We start from the raw sequence: 21240 nt of genomic DNA on the forward strand, positions 1-21240 counted from the left end.
TTGTTGTAAAAATCGGAAACAGTTCGTTGTAATTAATGCATAACAAATTACATGGTAAGTGATTCATTTTGTACTGAAGGAAACACATTTTATTTTATGTTAGCTTCTCTTTAGTACCACAACCTTCGTTATGGTAACGCTGTAAAAGAGGAAACGTCTGTTTGTACTATATTCATTGTTTATGTAAAACGAATTACACGTTCTTGACAACCCTGTGGCTGTTTACATTGCTTGTTTCCGTAGTACCTAGCCGCCGAGCCGTCTCGTACACATCCAATGTTTAGATTTCTCTGGTTCGTCCGTTACCTATCTCTGATCGCATTATTTGAGAATGTAAAGAGAAATGCGTCTACCATCAAACCTATAAATATCTGTTTTTTTAGGAATACAAAAATAAAGAACGTGATTCAACGATATTTCATTAGACTTTTTTGTCAAGCACACTGAGATGTGCCGCCTGAATAATTTTAGTAGCTTATACCGTTTACACGTTGTACCGAGTTAACCAAAGTCGTCGCTGATAGGGCGACGTAATACCAGTAAATGATACTGTGGGGTGTGTATTGTAAGACCTTTGTCGGTACACACACCATCAGATTATTTGACTTGTCGCTCCAACGAAGTAGGCGAGTGTCAGCAATATGTCTCGTGGTCTTACCGTGGCGTGTTTATCTTCTGCTGTGAGGTCAGACGATAGAAATGCCATTTGCACGCTTAGAGTAGCAGATTGACGGTGATCAACTTTAAACAGAACTTGATTAATTTTCACACACATTTATTAAAATAAGAAAAAACGTAGATATTACGTAACTTGATTCTGGATGCTGTTTACAATTGACAATCTGAAGTTCCTTTGGTCTTGGTACGTTAATCTTATTCTCACATATCTCTCATACTTAACAAAGTGTCTATTCCTTTATCTTCATGGCTATGTACAGGAATATGATAATGTTATCAGGCGCATACTGAAACTTGACTACAGACTAGTGCGGACTGACTAATCGGAGGTCTGTACACTTGTTATAATACCTTGCGTGTTCAGGTATCACTGCATGAGTGTGATGCGCGAGGAGAAAATTTCTATGTTAGCAGCAATCTCATTGGCTGCGTGACATATTAATACGCAGATCGGCGGAAGCAGAATTTGGTCCGTCTCTAAGACAGCGCCATCATGTGGTGCGGAGACGGACGAGCGCTGTGCCTGCGCTGTTGTGCTTAGCGGGGCGCGCTCTAGTGGGAAAGTTGTGTACACGCTGACTACACGGAACTATGTACACAACAGATACACACTTTCCCTCCACTGTTGCTAAGGTCGCAACTACATATCTTTGTAGCATATTATGACGAATCTATTTTTAAAAAATATCGACGTGTCTTAATTTTCTGGTTAGTCTTGTCGAGTCTATGAGACACAGGCAGAGCTGCAGAGGGTCTATGTTCTGCTGATCATTCTCCTTTCGTTTCCCTGTCTACTATGAAGGCCGCTTTTTCGGGTCTGGAAAATTTTATTTTATTACTTAACTTCGAGTCCAGGCATATGCTCTTCCTAACGCTACAGTCGTGAAGATAGCCTAAGTGGAGGAAGTCGTGTACACCATCTGTGTGTGAAGCCTGTTAAGTCTCTTGTGTGTGTTCTCGTACCTTAACTGTGTGCATATCGTATACTTGGAGGTGCAGTTCGGGGAGCAGCGCAGCATTTGCGCAAACGACCGTGACAGTTGCCTAAAATTCACACGCAGCGTGGCCGCTGTACCTTGTCACGTCCTCTACTGCGACGCGCATTCGATTAAGGTCGGACTCACCTCCCTGTCTAGCAGACTAACGCGCTACGTGTTACGGTATTTGAGGTGGTCACTGTTATGAGCAGACTCATTACGTTAATTCATGTCAGACCACGGTGCTTCATGCTTGTTGTTTCGTGATAACAGTGCAGACGGGTGTCAAGCTGGGTTCTACTTTCAAGTCAGGTGTAGTGTAACCTAACAAGGCCTTCGCCTACTGCTAAAGATAATGTCTGTTTTCGATGGGATGACTTTATTCACATTGTGACAGTTCTTACTGCGGGATCGCACTTTGTAATAAACAGCGTAGATATAAACTGCACTATTATTGGCGCAGAAAATTACGTGCATCATTGCTAATTGTAAAGGTCTAGTAACATTCACACATGCAAGTGTTGAGAGAATATTAGTTATGTTTATTATGAGGAGTAGTCAATGAAAACCGGACACCTGCCGCAATGGGACATGGAATGGTTCCATTCAAAAGTAATCACCACATGCGTCAAGACATTTATCCCACTGGGAAACAAAACGATCAATTCCTGTTTCGTAGAATGTGTTTGGCTACTCGCGTTTCCACAACCACACCCACTCGTACACTTCCAGAACCCTTACACAATTGAAACCGACGTACATGCACGTCTTTCTTCGGGTCACCAAAGTTGTGAAAATCGCATGGTGAAATATCCAGGCTGTGCAGAGGGATCCCAACCAAATCGCTGGAGCGTAGCCTTCGTCCGATTGGCAGCGTCGAGGGTAGGCATTACAGTGCAACAGGACGATTTTATGCAACAGCATTCCAACAGCCGACCGTTGTGGCCGAGCGGTTCTAGGCGCTTCAGTCTGGAACCGCGCAGGTTCGAATCCTGCCTCGGGCATGGATGTGTGTGATGTCCTTAGGTTAGTTAGGTTTAAGTAGTTCTAAGTTCTAGGGGACTGATGACCTCAGATGTCAAGTCCCATAGTGCTCAGAGCCATTTGAACCATTTTGAGCATTCCAACAAGCCAAATGCAAACAGCAATGACGATAGTGGAAACATTCCACATCTACCGCACCAAACAAATCCAAAGCTGTTTGCAGAAGTTCCGCTAAGGTCATGATGACCTGCTCTTTCAACCGCAGGGCCCCTCTACGCATCAAGTTCCTCGCGTGTGGTATCACAATTGATCTCCAATGCTCTGAAGACACTTGCAGAGAACCAGTGCGCCATAAAGTCAAAACGCCCAGGAATGCTGTCAGAGGGATTCATCCTGTTGCACGATAGCGCCCATCCCCACACTGCCAATCGGACAAAGACTACACTTCAATGATCTGATTAGGAACCACTCCAACATCCTCCGTACAGCCTGGATTTTTCAATGTGCGATTTTGAAGTCTTTGGTGACTTGAAGAAAGACGTGTGGATGTCTGTTTCAGCCAGACGAGGAAGTACAAGAGTGGGAAATGTTGTGAATCCGTCATTAACTGATCACATTCTATGAAACTGAAACTCATCATCTTGTCTCCCAATAGGGTAATTGTCTTAATACATGTGATGATTACTTTTGAATGTGACCATTGCACGGTCCCATTGTGGAGGGAGCCTGGTTTTCATTTAATTGTCCCTCATAATTTCGTTCCATTGTGGAGTGTGCACCTTTCTTGGCAAATGAAAACTGCGAGCCAGACCGGGCCTCAAACCTGCAAGCTTTGCCTTTTGCAGACAAATACTCTTATGTACTGAGCTACCGAGGCACGACTTCCAAACCACTCTCACAACTACACTTCGTCTCTCCTACTTTCTCAGCTTCAGAGAAGACATTCTGCACAACTTTAGGAACTAGTGCTCCTGGAAGAAACGAAGGCAGAACACACTTCGCCGCATAGTGAAAATTCACGTTGGAAACAATCTCCTCAGCTGGGGTGTTGTGTACATAGTTCCGCGTAGTCAGCACGTACACAACTTTCCCAATAGAGCGTGCCCCGCTACGCACAACGGCGCAGGCGCAGCACTCATCCGTCTCTGCACTACAAGATGGCGCTGTCTTAGAGACAGACCAAATTCTGCTTCCGCCGATCCACGTATAAATATGTAACGAAGCCAATCAGATTGCTGCTAACGTAGAACCTTTTCTCCTTGCGGATTACACTCGCGCAGTGATACCTGAACGCTCGAGGTATTATAACGCGTGTATAGACCTCCGATTAGTCAGTCTGCATTAGTCTGTAGTCAAGTCTCAGTCTGCGCCTAATAAGATTATGATATTCCTGTACGTAGCCGTGAAGACAAATGTATAGACACTTTGTCAAGTATCAGAGATATGTGAGAATAAGATTAACGTACAAAGACCAAAGGAACTTCAGATTGTCAATTGTAAACAGCATCCAGAATCAAGTTAAGTAATTTCTGTGCTTTTTATTATTTTAATAAATATGTGTGAAAATTAATCAAGTTCTGTTTACAGTTGGTCACCGTCAATCTGCTACTCTAAGCGTGCAAGTGGCATTTCTATCGTCTGACCTAACGGCAGAAGATAAACACGCCACAAACAGACCATGAGACATATTGCTGACACTCGCCTACTTCGTTAGAGCAACAAGTCAAATAATCTGATGGTGTGTGTACCGAAGGTCTTACAGTACGCACACCACATGGGGTAAGCCATTTTTTGGCAATATACTTTCTTCCGAGAGTACCGATCCCTGGTATGCTTCCAAACTTGAGTGGAGTTTGGAAAGTAGGGGAGAGTACTGTCGGAAGTAAAGCTGCAAGGGTGGGGCGCGAGTCATTCGTACCTGAGTCGGTAATAGCATTCGTCTGCAAAAGCCAAGATTCCAAATAAGGTTACCAGCCAGCAGTACTGGATTAGTTACATGTAATGCACGGTACAAGTTAATTTACCTCTAATTCTTCTCGCACCATACAGATGTAGGTGTCATTCTGTACGCGACGTTTCACCTCCAGGATGTGCTGGTACAGGGCCCGGCATCCGCCCTGCTCAAACGCGGCCTGCAGTTGTACGGGGTCGTGCTGCCCTGCGTTCACGAACCCCAGGTGGCTGAATTCACTTCCCGCCATCAGCAGCACTTCCACAGCAGACCACCATTTGCGCTCCCAGGCGTACCTCACCGGCGTCCACCCGAGCAGGCCGTCCTCTGCAGACAGTGTGCCCTCCCCCGCGCGTCTGCACAGTCGCCGCAGCAGAGAGAGCGACCCGCGGCCCACCGCCAGGTGCAGCGCGTTGCGCCCACACGCGTCTGTCTGCCTCCAATCAAAGCCCCCGGCCAGCAGTGCCCTCATCTCGCCTTCGTCACCAGCGGACAGGGCCTCCAGCACCGCCTCCAGCAGTGGCCGACCCCTCACTGCCCTGCGGTCGAAGGACTCTCGAAAGAAATCCAGTCTCCCGGTGAGGTAGGCCTTACGGTACGCCACCGCACGGCTCCGATCTCCGTATCCGAGGAAGCACCACTTGGCGAGGAAGTGTTCGGCGAACGTCCTGTGCAGGAATTCTGGTTTCCTGTAGGAGAACTCGTACACGATTCCGGCTTTCACGAAGTCTCCCCTATCGGACGGTGACATTGCCGGTACGTCTGCGCTGTGCAACAGAACCGATGCCGCGAGGAGCATCAGCTGTTCTTCGTGCTTCTCCTGCGCCTTCTCGACCTCTCTCCTCTTCCCGGGAGCGGAAAAGTTGTCACCCAATTTTTCCTCGTACAGCCTTCTGAATTTATTTCGGAAGAAAGCTTCGTACAGAGTCACAATGTCATACGTCTCATCAATTTCCTGCGACAGATTTACGAACATTTCAGCAAACAGAGGGATCCTCAGAAGATTCCTCAAGTTCTTGTTGAGACCACTGATGGCTGGGATGTGTCCATTCGAGGAATGGCTCGTGAAGAAATATTCTAGCTCCGATTCACTGAAAGGCTCCAGCGTGTGTGCCGACACTCCCATCTGAGCCTCTAAGAGCTTCACCGGTTCTGGCCTCGTCGTCACCAGGAGCTTTCCCTTGCGTGGAGACAGCAGAGGGAGCACCTCGAGACACTTGTCGACATAGTCGGGGCACACCTCGTCGAAGCCGTCCACGAGACAAACGACTTGCGTGGACTGCAGCAGGCAGTGTCTAAGCAGTGTGTACTCCAGTTCACCTAGAACGCCCTCGTTAAACACTGTCCACCTCAAGATGTCTTCTGCAGCACTCACACCATTCTTACTGTGATCTAAAACTGCGTAAAACTTAAATAGATTAACTCTCAATAGCCAGCAGGAAGGGACCTTCTCTTTTATTTTTTCCGCCACATGTGACAGCATCTTTGACTTGCCCACTCCGGGCTTCCCCTCCACAATTATTGTGTTGCTTCCAGTACCTTTGACGTGCTCTTTCTCTCGCTCTTGAATCTTAACCAGAGTGGAGAAAAACTCGCCCGTCAACACCCGCTGGTCCACGAGCTTCCTGGGCACGTAGTGCGCGGGCAGAGTTTCCAGCTCCCGGCCCATCCTCAGAGGCTGCGACAGCTGTGCTAGAGCCAGCAAGAGTGCCGGCTCGCCGTCCAGCAGTGACTGGAGGGCGTCGACGTCCGCCACCAGGTCCTGCAGGCGGCATCCGTAGCAGTCCCCGTTCAACGTGACACTAATGTTCAGGAAGTCGTTCCAGCTGTCGCTGCTGATGTCGGCTGTGCAGCAAGTGTCGCTGAAGCAGTGCCTGCCCCTCCACGACACAACGACGAGGCGGCGATGACTTCGGCGTCCACTTTGCATCTCGTTCGTAAGCTCATCCAGAATCGCAGAGCTATCTTCAGTCTCATCATCTACAATCACCTGAAGATAGTTGAAATAGATCAGTTAGACACAAATATATTCAAAAATCGTTTTTTTAAATACAGCTTGCATAATTATTTCAGAATTTTCGCATATTGAAATTTACACTACTTATTCACAACATAAAACAGCTTTAAATGCCTTGTTTCTCTTCAGAAGAATCAATTAACACATTTTTGTTCTATCTCTGTATGATTCCATTTTCACTTCGTAGTAATTAAACTTGATAAGATCTATTGGCACTAAGAACCACCATTACTCCCCGTGAACTAATACACTATGTGGTCAAAAGTATACGGACAAAAACATAGGTTTTTCATGTTAGGTGCATTGGGCTGCCACCTGCTGCCAGGTACTCCATATCTGAGACCTCAGTAGGTATTTGACATCGTCAGAGAGCCGAATGGGGCGCTCTGCGGAACTCACGAACTTTGAACGTGGTCAGGTGATTTTCACTTGTGTCATACGTCTGTAAGCGAGATATCAACACTCCTTAACATCCCTAGGTCCACTGTCTGCGTTGTCATACTGAAGTGGAGATGTTGTGTACATAGTTCCACATAGTGTGTACACAACTTTCCCACTAGAGCGCGCCCCGCTAAGCACAACAGCGCAGGCGCAGCGCTCGTCCGTCTCCGCACTACGAGATGGCGCTGCCATAGAGACAGACCTAATTCTGCTTCCACCAATCCGCGTATTAATATGTAACGCAGCCAGTGAGATTGCTCCTAACGTAGAACCTTTTCTCCTCGCAGATCACACTCGCGCAGTGATACATGAATGCGCGAGGTATTATAACGAGTGTACAGACCTCTGATTAGTCAGTCTGCATTTGTCTGTCCCAGTCTGTACCAGTCTGCATTAGTCTGTACCAGTCTATAGTCAAGTTTCAGTCTGCGCCTAATAAGATTACCATATTCCTGTACATAGCCATGAAGATAAATGTATAGACACTTTTGTCAAGTATCAGACATATATGTGAGAATAAGATTAACATACCAGTACCAAAGGACCTTCAGATTGTCAATTGTAAATAGCATCCAGAACCAAGTTAAGTAATTTTTATGCTTGTTATTATTTTAATAAATGTGTGTGAAAATTAATCAAGTTCTGTTTAAAGTTGGTCACCGTCAATCTGCTACTCTAAGCGTGCAAGTGGCATTTCTATCGTCTGACCTAACGGCAGAAGATAAACACGCCACGATAAGACCACGAGACATACTGCTGACACTCGCCTACTTCGTTAGAGCGACAAGTCAAATAATCTGATGGTGTGTGTAGTGAAGGCCTTACAGTACGCACACCACAGGAGACGTGAAGGGACACGTACAGCACAAACGCGTATAGCCCACCTCGTCTGTTGACTGACAGAGGCCGCCAAGAATTCAAGAGGGTTGTAATGTGTAATAGGCAGATATCTATACAGACCATCACACAGGAGTTCCAAACTGCATCATGATCCACTGCAAATACTATGACAGTTAGGCGGGAGGTGAGAAAACTTTTATTTCATGGTCGAGCGGCTGCTCTTATACCACACATCACACCGGTAAATGCCAAACGACGCTTCGCTTGGTGTATGGAGCGTAAAACATTGGACTAATGAAAAGTGGAAAAACGTTGTGTGGTGAGACGAATCACGGTGCACAATGTGGCGACCCGATGGCAGGGTGTGGGTATGGCGAATGCCCGGTGAACGTCATCTGCCAGCGTGTGTAGTGCCAACAGTAAAATTCGGAGGCGGTGATGTTATGGTGTGGTCGTGTTTTCCATGGAGGGGGCTTGTACCCCTTGTTGTTTTGCATGGCACTATCACAGCACAGGCCTACATCGATGTTTTAAGCACCTTCTTGCTTCTCACTGTTGAAGAGCAATTCGGCGATGGCGATTGCATCTTTCAACACGATCGAGCACCTGTTTATAACGCACGGCCTGTGGCGGAGTGGTTACACGACAATAACATCCCTGTAATGGACTAGCCTGAACAGAGTCCTGACCTGAATACTATAGAACACCTTTGGGATGTTTCGGAACGGCGACTTCCTGTCAGGCCTCACTGACCGACATCGATACCTCTCCTCAGTGCAGTACTCCGTGAAGAATGGGCTGCCATTCCCCAAAAAACCTTCGAGCACCTGGTTGAACGTATGCCTACGAGAGTGGAAGCTGTCATCAAGGTTAAGCGTGGGCCAACACCAAACTGAATTCCAGCATTACCGATGGAGGCCGCCACGAACTTGTAAGTCATTTTTAGTCAGGTGTCCGGATACTTTTGATCACATAGTGTAGATTTTGTGGGGGACTAGAGCACTGAAATAGTCTGTGTTAGGCGAAACAGTTTATTGTGGAAATATTCCATTCAACACCTATTTTAGTAATACTGTACAGAGATTTTATATGTTTCTAATACTAGTGCTGTTATAACACTCCATAAAATCAGTATCTTGTAAAAGTGATTTAAATGTTCAAGGAAGTCATATTTTGTGACTCAATAAACGACACAAAAATATCTTACAATGTTTCAGTGCTAACTAGAATGATCGCTTCACTGTATAGTATTTAATAATAGTAAACTAGAAAACAGCTCTGCTTAGTGGGCCATAGACAACAGTAATGCTAAAATAATTTCGGTAAATATGAAGCAGTTGGAGGTCAAAGGCATACTTGCCAGAATATGTTCGTTTTGAATCTATTACTCAGAAATAAAAAATGTATCCTAGGGGATAAGTTTTCACCTTCGTAGACTTTAAATAAGCTTATGACTCAGTGGACCGTAACATCCCCTTCAAAAATCTAAAGGAGTTAGGCCTAGACCTCAAAGTCAGTGCACTTATTAGACAAACACTAGATTGTGCAAAATCTAACGTAAGGTTCAGGGAAAATTTTCAGCATACAGTAATGTGACAAGATGGTGGAGTGTCTCCATAAATTTCCGTCTGTCCCTCTCAAAACTTTTCGAAAACTTGAACAAATCAAAGGTTAAAATGGAACAAAGACTCAAGTTAAGAAGAGCCATTACCATGGTAGTCAGATTAGCTCTTGCATAATAACCTATTATTCTGATTTGGAACATTCCAACAGATCACAGCGAGTACATATTCTTAAAGAAACAAAAGAAAGGGAAAGAATCCGTACCTCGTCATAAAAGGAAACGTAAGTGTTTGGCATCCAAAAAAATAGCTTCCCTATTTTTTGGCGAAATCATTTAAGACACTAGCATATAAAATATTGTTTATGAAATTCAGTACCACAAAAACTGAAACAGCACTTAGACTTACTGAAGATATTTACGATAAAAGATGCATCAGAAAATGGACAAAGCTAAGAGGCTGTAATATGATAATCAAATACTAGTGTTTTATGGAGCTGAAACGTTCATTTTAAACAGATGCACTGAATAAATCCAAAAATATCTGGGGAAGCTGTGGAGTTCTGCAAAACTCGCAACAAAGCTAAAACTGGAACAATGTAATTGATCACTGCAGTAAAAGAGGCCTGTAAGAAGAAGAGGTAACACAACGGGAAATAAAATTTTGTAGCAGAAAATTCATGGCCACGTAGTCAGCTAGTCGTTAGGTGTTTATTGCCTAATTTTCAGCTTTCCCGTGTTTATCTCCAGATGAGCTGGCCTTTGGAGACCTTCAGTAATTTAAGACTGTAGTAATTTTCATTAAGGAATTCAGTGCTACAGATGGAGAGTTTGCTTAAGGAGCTGTAATGTGACAACATTATGAGGACCGATGAATTACAAACTATACAAGATGGTCAGAAAGAATCCGAGAAACTTGTCAGGGTGTTGCAGGGTAAGGTGTGCTGAAAAATTATTGTTAAGAAAAAAATTCGATACATTGCGACGTTTCAGAATTAATTAGCATTTAAGTTAGCAACCCGTTGCTTGTGCAAAGCCAAACGACCCGCCATAGACGGTGTTGCCAAATGTGTTCTTCGTTTCGTTTCCTAAAACCAAACAACAGAGCGATACAAAATTTGGACATGACGATACTAAGGGCCGAACCAGAGCCAAATGCTGAGCCATCGCGTGCGCTATCACCAACAATGTGATAATAACTGTCACTAAGCGTATCTGACGTGGTGCGTGAACTTCCGCTCAGCGTTCTGGTTGGCTAACTTCAGTGCTAATTGACTCTGAAACGACGCGACGTATCCAAGTTTTTTCTTGACAGTTATTTCGGATCGCAACCTACCCTGCAGCACCTTTACAAGCTTTACAGACTGTTCCTGAGCGCCCTGCGTACGAGTCAAAATATTATGACCATTGCCCACAGCGGGACTGAACGCCGAATGATGACGTTGCAGCCATATGGCAGGGTGAGCAACGTATACTAGTGCATCAGAGACTAATGGGGAACTGTCATATCGACGATACAAACGGCAGTTGAGGTAATCCACACATGTAGGCGACTCTGACAAATAGCTTGTTACTATGGCCCAGCATCTGGGAACGCGTATCTCGGAAATAGCGAAACTTGGTAGGCTGTTCGTAACTACATCTGTGGAAAATGGTTAAACGGCGGTGGAACCACGAGCAGGCGCCAAGCTGACTGACCTCCACGCCTCGTCACAGAACGTAGAGGGCAAAGGCTTGACCACCCAGGACAGAAATGATGACAGAGTACGAGGCTGGTGCAGGCACAAGTGTTTGGAAGCTCACCATTCAGCCACGTTTTTGCACACGGAGCTTCGCAGCACAGGACCCCTATGTGTTATCTGCATCTACACTACTGGCAATTAAAATTGCTACACCAAGAAGAAATGCAGACGATAAACGGGTATTCATTGGACAAATACATTACACTAGAACTGACATGTGACTACATTTCACGCAATTTGGGTGCATAGGCCTTGAGAAATCAGTACCCAGAACAACTACCTCTGGCCGTAATAACGGCCTTGATACGCATGGGCATTGAGTCAAACAGAGCTTGGATGGCGTGTACAGGTACAGCTGCCCATGCAGCGTCAACACGATACCACAGTTCGTCGAGAGTAGTGACTGGCTTATTGTGACGAGCCAGTTGCTCGGCCACCATTAACCAGACGTTTTCAATTGATGAGAGATCTGGAGAATGTGCTGGCCAGGGCAGCAGTCGAACATTTTCTGTATCTAGAAAGGTCCGTATAGGATCTGCAACATGCAGTAGTGCATTATCCTGCTGAAATATAGGGTTTCGAAGGGATCGAATGAAGAGTAGAGCCACGGGTCGTAACACATCTTAAATGTAACGTCCAATGTTCAAAGTGCTGTCAATACGAACAAGAGGTGACCGAGACGTGTAACCGATGGCACTCCATACCATCACGCCGGGTGATACGCCAGTATGGCGATGACGAAAACACGCTTCCAATGTGTGTTCACCGCGATGTCGCCAAACACGGATGCGACCATCATGATGCTGTAAACAGAACCCGGATTCATCCGAAAAAATGGCGTTTTGCCATTCGTGCACCTAGGTTCGTCGTTCAGTACACCATCTCAGGCGCTCCTGTCTGTGATGCAGCGTCAAGGGTAACCGCAGCGTTGGTCTCCGACCTGATAGTCCATGAAGCTGCAAACGTCGTCCAACTGTTCGTGTAGATGGTTGTTGTCTTGACTCAGGGATCGAGACGCGGCTGCACGATCCGTTACTACCATGCGGATAAGATGCCTGTCACATCGACTGCTAGTGATAGGAGGTCGTTGGGATCCAGCACGGCGTTCCGTATTGCCTCCTGAAACCACCGATTCCATATTCTGCTAACAGTCATTGGATCTCGACCAACGCGAGCAGCAATGTCGCGATACGATAAACCGCAATCGAGATAGTCTACAATCCGACCTTTATCAAAGTCGGAAACGTGACGGTACGCATTTCTCCTCCGTACACGAGGCATCACAACAACGTTTCAGCAGGCAACGCCGGTCAACAGCTGTTTGTGTAAGAGAAATCGGTTGGAAACTTTCCTCATGTTAGCACGTTATAGGTGTCGCCACCGCGCCAATCTTTTGTGAATGCTCTGAAAAGCTAATCATTTGCATATCACAGCATCTTTTTCCTGTCGGTTAAATTTCGCTTCTGTGGTGTAGCAATTTTAATGGCCAGTAGTGTATATCTACATGATACTCCACAATCCGCCATAATGCGTGGCAGAGGGTACCCCATACCACTACTAGTCACTTTCCATCCTGTTTCACTCGCAAACAGAGGGAGGGAAAAACGACTGTATATGTTTCCGTATCAGCCCTAATTACTCGCATCTCATCTTCGAGGTTCTTACACGCAATGTGTGATGGAGGCGGGAGAATCGTTCTCCAGTTAGCTTCAAATGCCGGTTCTCTATTCTCAATAGTGTTCCTCATAAAGAATGTCCTTGCTTCCAGGGATTCCCATTGGAGTTACCGAAGAACCTCCGTACATTTGCATGTTGTTCGAATCTATCAGTCACAAATCTAGCAACTTACCGCTGAACTTATCTGATGTCTTCCTTTAGTCCGACCTGGTACAGATGCCGAACGCTCGAGGTCATCATGATGATTCAACGACATCATCAGTTATGATTCAGTGGTCACAGGATCATTGAGACTTGACCGTGGATCAGTCGAAACGTATCTCCTGGTCAAATGAATCTCGTTCCTCACTACACACAATCGGTGGTCATGTCCAGAGTTGCCGTCATTCGAGCGAATGCCTGTGCGAAACATTCGCTGTGTCATGCTAGGAGTCTGGTAATGGCAGTATTGTGCTATGATGGAGGTTCCTCTGGACTTCCAGGGGACCTCTGGTGGTAATCCAAACCACTATGAGACCTGTGGACTAGTTACTATTGTGGACCACCTGCATTCCTTCGTGCTACATGTCCTCCCCGAGGGCTGTGACATCTCCAGCAGAATATCAGTTCCTCTCACAAGGACAGAATTGTGCTGCAGTGGTATTAGGAGCGTGTTAGTTAACTCATGTAGATGTTTTGGCCACAAAATGCACCTGTTCTGAAGTAAGTCGATGGGACACATAAGGGACGCTATGGGGTGCCAATATATATACATCAAAAAAGTTTTGCATCTCCTCGGTTCCGAGAGTTCCAGAACCTATACAGAAAATTGGAATAGAGATCAACATAAACATCATTGCCGCGCTTTTTATTGTTAATGAAAACCACACATTGAATGTTGTACCACCATACAGCGAGACCTTCAGAGGCGGTCGTCCAGATTGCTGTACACACCAGTACCTCTAATAATCAATAGCACGCTCTCCTGCATTGATGCATGCCTGTATTGGTTGTGCCCTACTATACACAAGTTCATCAAGGCACTTTTGGTCCAGATTGTCCCACTCCTCATCGGCGATTCGGCGTAGATGCCTCAGAGTGGTTGGTGGGTCACGTCGTCTGTAAACAGCCCTTTTCAATCTTTCCCAGGCATGTTCGAAAGGGTTCATGTCTGGAGAACATGGTGGCCACCCTAGTTAAGCGATGTCGCTATCCGGAAGGAAGTCATTCACAAGATGTGCACGATGGGGGCGCGAATTGTTGCCCATGAAGACGAGTGCCTCGCCAATATGCTGCCGATATGGTTGCAATATCGGTCAGAGGATGTCATTCACGTATCGTACAGCCGATATGGCACCTTCCATGACCACCAGCGGCGTACGTCGGACCACATAATGCGACCCCAAAACAGCAGGGAACGCCCACCTTGCTGCACTCGCTGGGCAGTGTATCTAAGGCGTTCAGCCTGACCGTGTTGCCTCCAAACACGTCTCCAACGATTGTCTGGTTGAAGGCATATGCGACAGTCATCAGTAAAGAGAACTTGATGCCAATACTGAGCGGCCTATTCGGCATGTTGTTGGGCCCATCTGTACCGCAAAGATGGACCACGCCATGGACGTCGGGAGTGAGGTTGCGCATCATGCAGCGCATTGCGCACAGTTTAAGTCGTAACACGGCGTCCTGTTGCTGCACGACAAGCATTATTCAACATGATGACGTTGCTGTCAGGGTTCCTCCGAGCCATAAGCCGTAAGTAGCGGTCATCCACTGCAGTAGTAGCCCTTGGGCGGCTTGAACTACGCATGTAATCAACAGTTCCTGTCTCTCTGTATCTACTCCATGTCCGAGCAAAATCGCTTTGGTGCACTGCGAGATGCATGGACACTTCCCTTGTTGAGAGCCCTTCCTGGCACAAAGTAACAATACGGACGCGATCGAATCACGGTAATGACCGTCTAGGCATGGTTGAACTACAGTCAACACGAGCCATGTACCTCCTTCCTGGTGGAATGGTTGGAACTGATCGGCTGTCGAACCCCCTCCGTCTAATAGGTGCTGCTGATGCATGGTTGTTTACATCTTTGGGCCGGTTTAGTGATATCTCTGAACAGTCATAGGAACTGTGTCTGTGATAAAATATCCAGAGTCAACGTCTATCTTCAGGAGTTCTGGGAACTGGGGTGATGCAAAACGTTTTTTGGTATATAGAGGGAGAGAGACACACATACACACTCATAAGTCATGCTCAGCCTACAGGCGTCACTGGATGCGGATATGGAGGGGCTTGTGGTCAAAGCAACTTATCTCGATGGATTTCTCCATTTACAGCCCGTATCTTTGCTAGGATGATCCCCTGTTACCAAGTCACGCGCTCGCAACACCACTAGGTGGCATCCTACGTCATGTGGTCAGCACACCGCTCTCCTGGCTGTATGTCAGTTTCCAAGACTGAAGCCACTACTTTTCTATCAAGTAGCACCTCAGTTTGCCTTACCAGGGCTGAGTGCACCCCGTTTGCCAACAGTGTATGGCAAACCGGATGGTCAACCATCTAAGCTTCTTCCAAACTGTTGGATTGGATGCAGAGGACCTGCACCTTGGCTGGCCCATTCCCTGGATTTGACGCCTGTGGACTTTATTCTGTGGGGAAAGCCGAAAGATGTAGTCTACAAGGACATAGCAACTACACCCGATGATATGCAATGATGTATTACTACAAGTCTGCTGAAATGCTAGCATGTGTGCAGGAGTTTTTCCATACCTGACTGGAAGCATGTATTGCCACTGATAGTGTCGTTTCGAATACCACCTTTGATGGTCAATTGTCTCAATACTGGTCACAATCCACATAACTAGTGTACACCCTTGTGTCGTTTAGTGTGTGCTACCATAGGTATCGTACAAGTGTTGGTATGGGGACTTCGCAAAATACGATATCTCATAAAAGATTCTCACTAAAATCCTGCAACACACACCACTGAAATTCTGATTTACACTACTTCTAGTTTGTTAATGTCAATAGGCACTGTTCCATTAAAAACGTATATGTTCGCACAAAAAATGTACTTTCTAAGTAACATTAAAACAGGTTTACTGGATAACAATACAAGCCCCTGACTAGCAATACATTCTGTGAAAGCCACACATCAATAGCACTTTCCAGTTCCGCAATATTTGTGGTGCAAATTTTAGGTGATACATCCTGTATACAGGGTGTTACAAAAAGGTACGGCCAAACTTTCAGGAAACATTCCACACACACAAAGATAGAAAATATGTTATGTGGACATGTGTCCGGAAACGCTTACTTTCCATGTTAGAGCTCATTTTATTACTTCTCTTCAAATCACATTAATCATGGAATAGAAACACACAGCAACAGAACATACCAGCGTGACTTCAAACACTTTGTTACAGGAAATGTTCAAAATGTCCTCCGTTAACGAGGATACATGCATCCACCCTCCGTCGCATGGAATCCCTGATGCGCTGATGCAGCCCTGGAGAATGGCGTATTGTATCACAGCCGTCCACAATACGAGCACGAAGAGTCTCTACATTTGGTACCGGGGTTGCGTAGACAAAAGCTTTCAAATGCCCCCATAAATGAAAGTCAAGAGGGTTGAGGTCAGGAGAGCGTGGAGGCCATGAAATTGGTACGCCTCTACCTATCCATCGGCCACCGAATCTGTTGTTGAGAAGCGTACGAACACTTCGACTGAAACGTGCAGGAGCTCCATCGTGCATGAACCACATGTTGTGTCGTACTTGTAAAGGCACATGTTCTAGCAGCACAGGTAGAGTATCCCGTATGAAATCATGATAACGTGCTCCATTGAGCGTAGGTGGAAGAACATGGGGCCCAATCGAGACATCACCAACAATACCTGCCCAAACTTTCACAGAAAATCTGTGTTGATGACGTGATTGCACATTTGAGTGCGGATTCTCGTCAGCCCACACATGTTGAGTGTGAAAATTTACAATTTGATCACGTTGGAATGAAGCCTAATCCGTAAAGAGAACATTTGCACTGAAATGAGGAATGACACATTGTTGGATGAATCATTCACAGAATTGTACCCGTGGAGGCCAATCAGCTGCTGATAGTGCCTGCACACGCTGTACATGGTACGGAAACAACTGGTTCTCCCGTAGCACTCTCCATACAGTGACGTGGTCAACGTTACCTTGTACAGCAGCAACTTCTCTGACGCTGACATTAGGGTTATCGTCAACTGCACGAAGAATTGCCTCGTCCATTGCAGGTGCCCTCGTCGTTCTAGGTCTTCCCCAGTCGCGAGTCATAGGCTGAAATGTTCCGTGCTCCCTAAGACGCCGATCAATTGCTTCGAACGTCTTCCTGTCGGGACACCTTCGTTCTGGAAATCTGTCTCGATACAAACGTACCGCGCCACGGCTATTGCCCCGTGCTAATCCATATATCAAATGGGCATCTGCCAACTCCGCATTTGTAAACATTGCACTGACTGCAAAAGCACGTTCTTGATGCACGCTAACCTGTTGATGCTACGTACTGATGTGCTTGATGCTAGTACTGTAGAGCAATGAGTCGCATGTCAACACAAGCACCGAAGTCAACATTACCTTCCTTCAATTGGGCCAACTGGCGGTGAATCGAGGAAGTACAGTACATACTGACGAAACTAAAATGAGCTCTAACATGGAAATTAAGCGGTTCCGGACACATGTCCACGTAACATCTTTCCTTTATTTGTGTGTGAGGACTGTTTCCTGAAAGTTTGGCCGTACCTTTTTGTAACACCCTGTATATGTATTTCATGTGATAAAGTATTAGTTGATTACCATCTCACACTATTTTCAATCTTTGTGATGATGACCAATAGTTGCTGACAGTGGTTAGTAAAATAAAATATTTTCTTTGATTGCATCAAATCTCAAGTTAAAATAACAATTTCTTACTAGCTTCCATCACTCTGAAACTTACCAGCCATCGGCAGTACGGTCCCCAACAGCGGAGAATCCGGTGTCGCAGCACTCTGAATCGGTCCACAGCCACCATGATGTGCGTTTCATTAGCCAGTGCCTGGTGAATCTTCGTAGCAGAGAGAGCCGCCATTTGCCTTTCTGGAGGCTTCAACCACGCTGGGTTACACGACTCCACGTAGCTCCGTACATTTTCCACATTGCAGTACTCGAGTCTGGTGGTCACTGCTCTGCACTCGGTCACCTCCTTCCTGACGTATTCGTCCACGAGTGCCTGCCATGTGCTCCAAGCACTGGTCAAACACGCACTTTGGTTGTTCATCCAGTCCCTGATGCTCTTGCACAAGCTGTCACACAAGGTTTCGCATAGGTCACCGGCGCCCAGCAATTCTTCCAGCTCCCTGCAAATGTCGCCTACAATGTTATTAGAACTGCTCTGCTGGCACAGCAGGTAGAAATTCTCCACAAAGCTGATGTCCTCATGGACTGCCTTCCAAACCTGTTCGTTGTTCGGTTTGAGCTTGTACAGGTGGCCACCAGCCTCTAGCAGCTCCAGACCTGGGAAGGAGCCCACATACTGGCGCTCAAGTACGTCGAGGCTACTGTCGCCCAGACAGGCGTTCGTCAACAAGGCGAATGTGACTCTGTTCGTATCCAGTGTCTCGCTAATTTCTCTGTACGAGGTGCAGTACATGCTGAGCCCGAAGTCGCATTTCGTGGCCTCTGACAGCCACGCGCCACTGTGTACGATCATGGCCGTCGGGGAGGTCTTGTGCTTGAGCTGGACGAGCAGGGTGTTCACCTCATTTTGTCCCTCAGGTCGCCATACCAACACCACGTCATCGAACTTCCCAGCATCGCCATTGTTGGCACACAACTGGAAGTGTAGCCCATATCGCAGGCAGCGGAGGAAGACCAGGGCCAGCATGCGCTCCTCGTAGCGGTCCCCCTCTCCTGTAGAGTGTGATCCTTTATTGTATTCCAGAGCAGCAGACCTACAACAAGCAAGATGATAACGATGATGATGATGATAGTGATTATGACGATGGTTTTCGTGTGCTCAGGGGCGAGGGTAAAACACCCTTGCTGTATATGAACGTATGCATATACGAGGGTAATCCCAAAAGTAAGGCCTCCTATTTTTTCATAAGTACATAGACCTGTTTATTTTTACAATGGTTTACGTCAGTTTACAGCTTGGACATTTAGCTATTTTTCGAGCTAATCAGCATTTCTGTCGATGCATTTTTGTAGACACCGTAACTATCCTGTTTCTACGGGTTATTACGTTATTATTGGGAATGTAAATACTTATTGCTTGTGAAGTTAACGTGAGAAGATTAGGGTCGCCACCGACTCCAACCATACAACTAATCGAAGGTTTGGTCGAGTCGGAAAATAAATTAATTTGATCACAGACCAAAAACTCACAAAAATGCATACGTTGTGATGTCGCTCATGGGGGATACGATGTAATTAATAGTATTGCCCGTGCACTGTTCACGACAATCAAACATTTAAAATAAAATAGTACATGAATGAACACTGTGCAGAAGATCAGTTCGCAGCAACACACCTGAAAATAAGACTTAATCTAAAGCATTTGTTAAAAAATACAAGGGGAGACTAATCACCGGACCTGTGCGTAAGGAAACGCGTTGGATGTGCTAACGGGAAAGCTACGAGGTGAGTGGCTTACGTGCAAAAAAGTAATCTCGGAACACAAGAGAAAATTGTAGATAAAATCATTTATTCCAAAGATAAGGATGTGAGGCATGTACACAATTCCTGATAACATTAATTCCTAATACATTAAAGAAATGCGTCGATACGTTCACCGCTATAATCTACAACTACAATCATTGGTGTGAATCATTCATACAACTGCTGTTGCCTGATAACTGATCACAATAACTCGTGAAACGGTACACGTTTCGCAGTACACCCGCGTGCCCACGTGGTTTGTGGAGACGCAATTTCTAGATACCGTGGCCAAGCTGCAACAATATCACATCATACAATCATGAACAGTTAACGTTCTTTAAAACAAACATGAAACCTGACAGTTAGTGATGACGGTAGCCCAACAAAACTTTAATGTTGAACCACGTGGTCGGCTCCCCACGGACGAAAGACACGTAAAGTAAGGAAAATTTACGATAAGGCAAAGCTATTAATATTTAGAAAAATGAAAGCTTATACAGGCACAGCTGAAGGCAAACAGACATTCATACAGAAGCGAGTGCTCACTTCTTCTCGACACCTTTGTGTGGCGCTCTTCCGGTGGATACAAGTCTGCTATAGAAATTTACTAACAGAAAAATTTGCCAAAGTTTTACAGTCCTTGCTGCGACAAGGCAAAGCAATCTTTCAGAGTTGAAAAGCGAGACCAAAAGCTAACATCTCTCCTCTCTCCAAGTAACAACGCGCCACGCGGTCAGTCTAACTCACCCTTCTTCGACTGGAGCACAGCTGTGGACACTTCCCGTACTGGCGGCAGACTGCCTCCCGCTTCTTCTCCAGCCTCTTCCACGCTTCGCGTGGCCCGGAAAACCCAAGATGCCACTTCCTCCACCAACCTAACGCAGGTGGATTTCTCACAAGTAGCGAAAATCTCTTTGCCTACTTGACCACTACGAGAGTTGGCTATTCTGTACAACTGCTGATGAATCTGTATGACTATCGCAGACTTTCTGCAGCAGACTACGCCACCGTCTAGCAACGTGACACACAACCACATTCATTCTATCACACCACTATGATAATTATGAGAAAAGAGAAACAAGGAAGGAAAGAGAAATACCAGTGAAAATGGGCTACCGGACTAACGAAAGGTGGCTACAGGACCCTTTCAACACTGTAGCAGTTTTTGTTTGCCCATGTCATACCTGCTCGCCGCCGTGCTGATCAGAAAGTTATGAACCTTTTATTTCACCTCGTCGTCGGAGCTGAATCGCTGGGACCACAGCTAACGCTGACAGGTACTGTGAGACTCTGAAAAAACTCAAACGGGCAATTCAGAGCCCGAGAAGAGGAATGTTGAGCAAGGGCGTACACATTCTCCATGACAACACTCGCCCACACATCGCTCGTCAAACCGTTGCTCTCCTGCAACAGTTTCAGTGGAACATAATCACCCACCCTGTAGTCCTGACTTGGCGCCAGTGAATATCACCTGTTCCCTAGGTTAAATGAACATTTGGCCGGAAAGCGATTCAGCTCCGACGACGAGGTGAAAGAAGAGATTCATAACTTTCTGAACAGCATGGCGGCGAGCTGGTATGACATGGGCATACAAAAACTGCCACAGCATCTACAAAAATGCATCGACAGAAATGGTGATTATGTCGAATAACTAAATGTTCAAGCTGTAAACTGATGCAAAACATTGTAGTAACAAACAGGTCTATGTACGTATAAAA

General features: G+C 46.0%; 1 protein-coding gene across 1 annotated transcript in view; it reads right to left on the bottom strand.

The window, feature by feature from the left end:
• The window catches only part of LOC126210076 (uncharacterized), a 100067-nt gene that overhangs the window by 26809 nt on the left and 52018 nt on the right, over positions 1–21240 (bottom strand). Inside the window, exons 3-4 of the mRNA XM_049939203.1 lie at positions 17820–18813; positions 4664–6580 (exon numbers count right to left, since the gene is read on the bottom strand). Of these exons, the coding sequence (XP_049795160.1) occupies positions 4664–6580; positions 17820–18813 (2911 nt within the window). The remainder of the gene's footprint in view (positions 1–4663; positions 6581–17819; positions 18814–21240) is intronic.

The sequence above is a fragment of the Schistocerca nitens genome, chromosome 10, assembly GCF_023898315.1.
Source record: "Schistocerca nitens isolate TAMUIC-IGC-003100 chromosome 10, iqSchNite1.1, whole genome shotgun sequence".
Lineage (NCBI taxonomy): Eukaryota > Metazoa > Arthropoda > Insecta > Orthoptera > Acrididae > Schistocerca > Schistocerca nitens.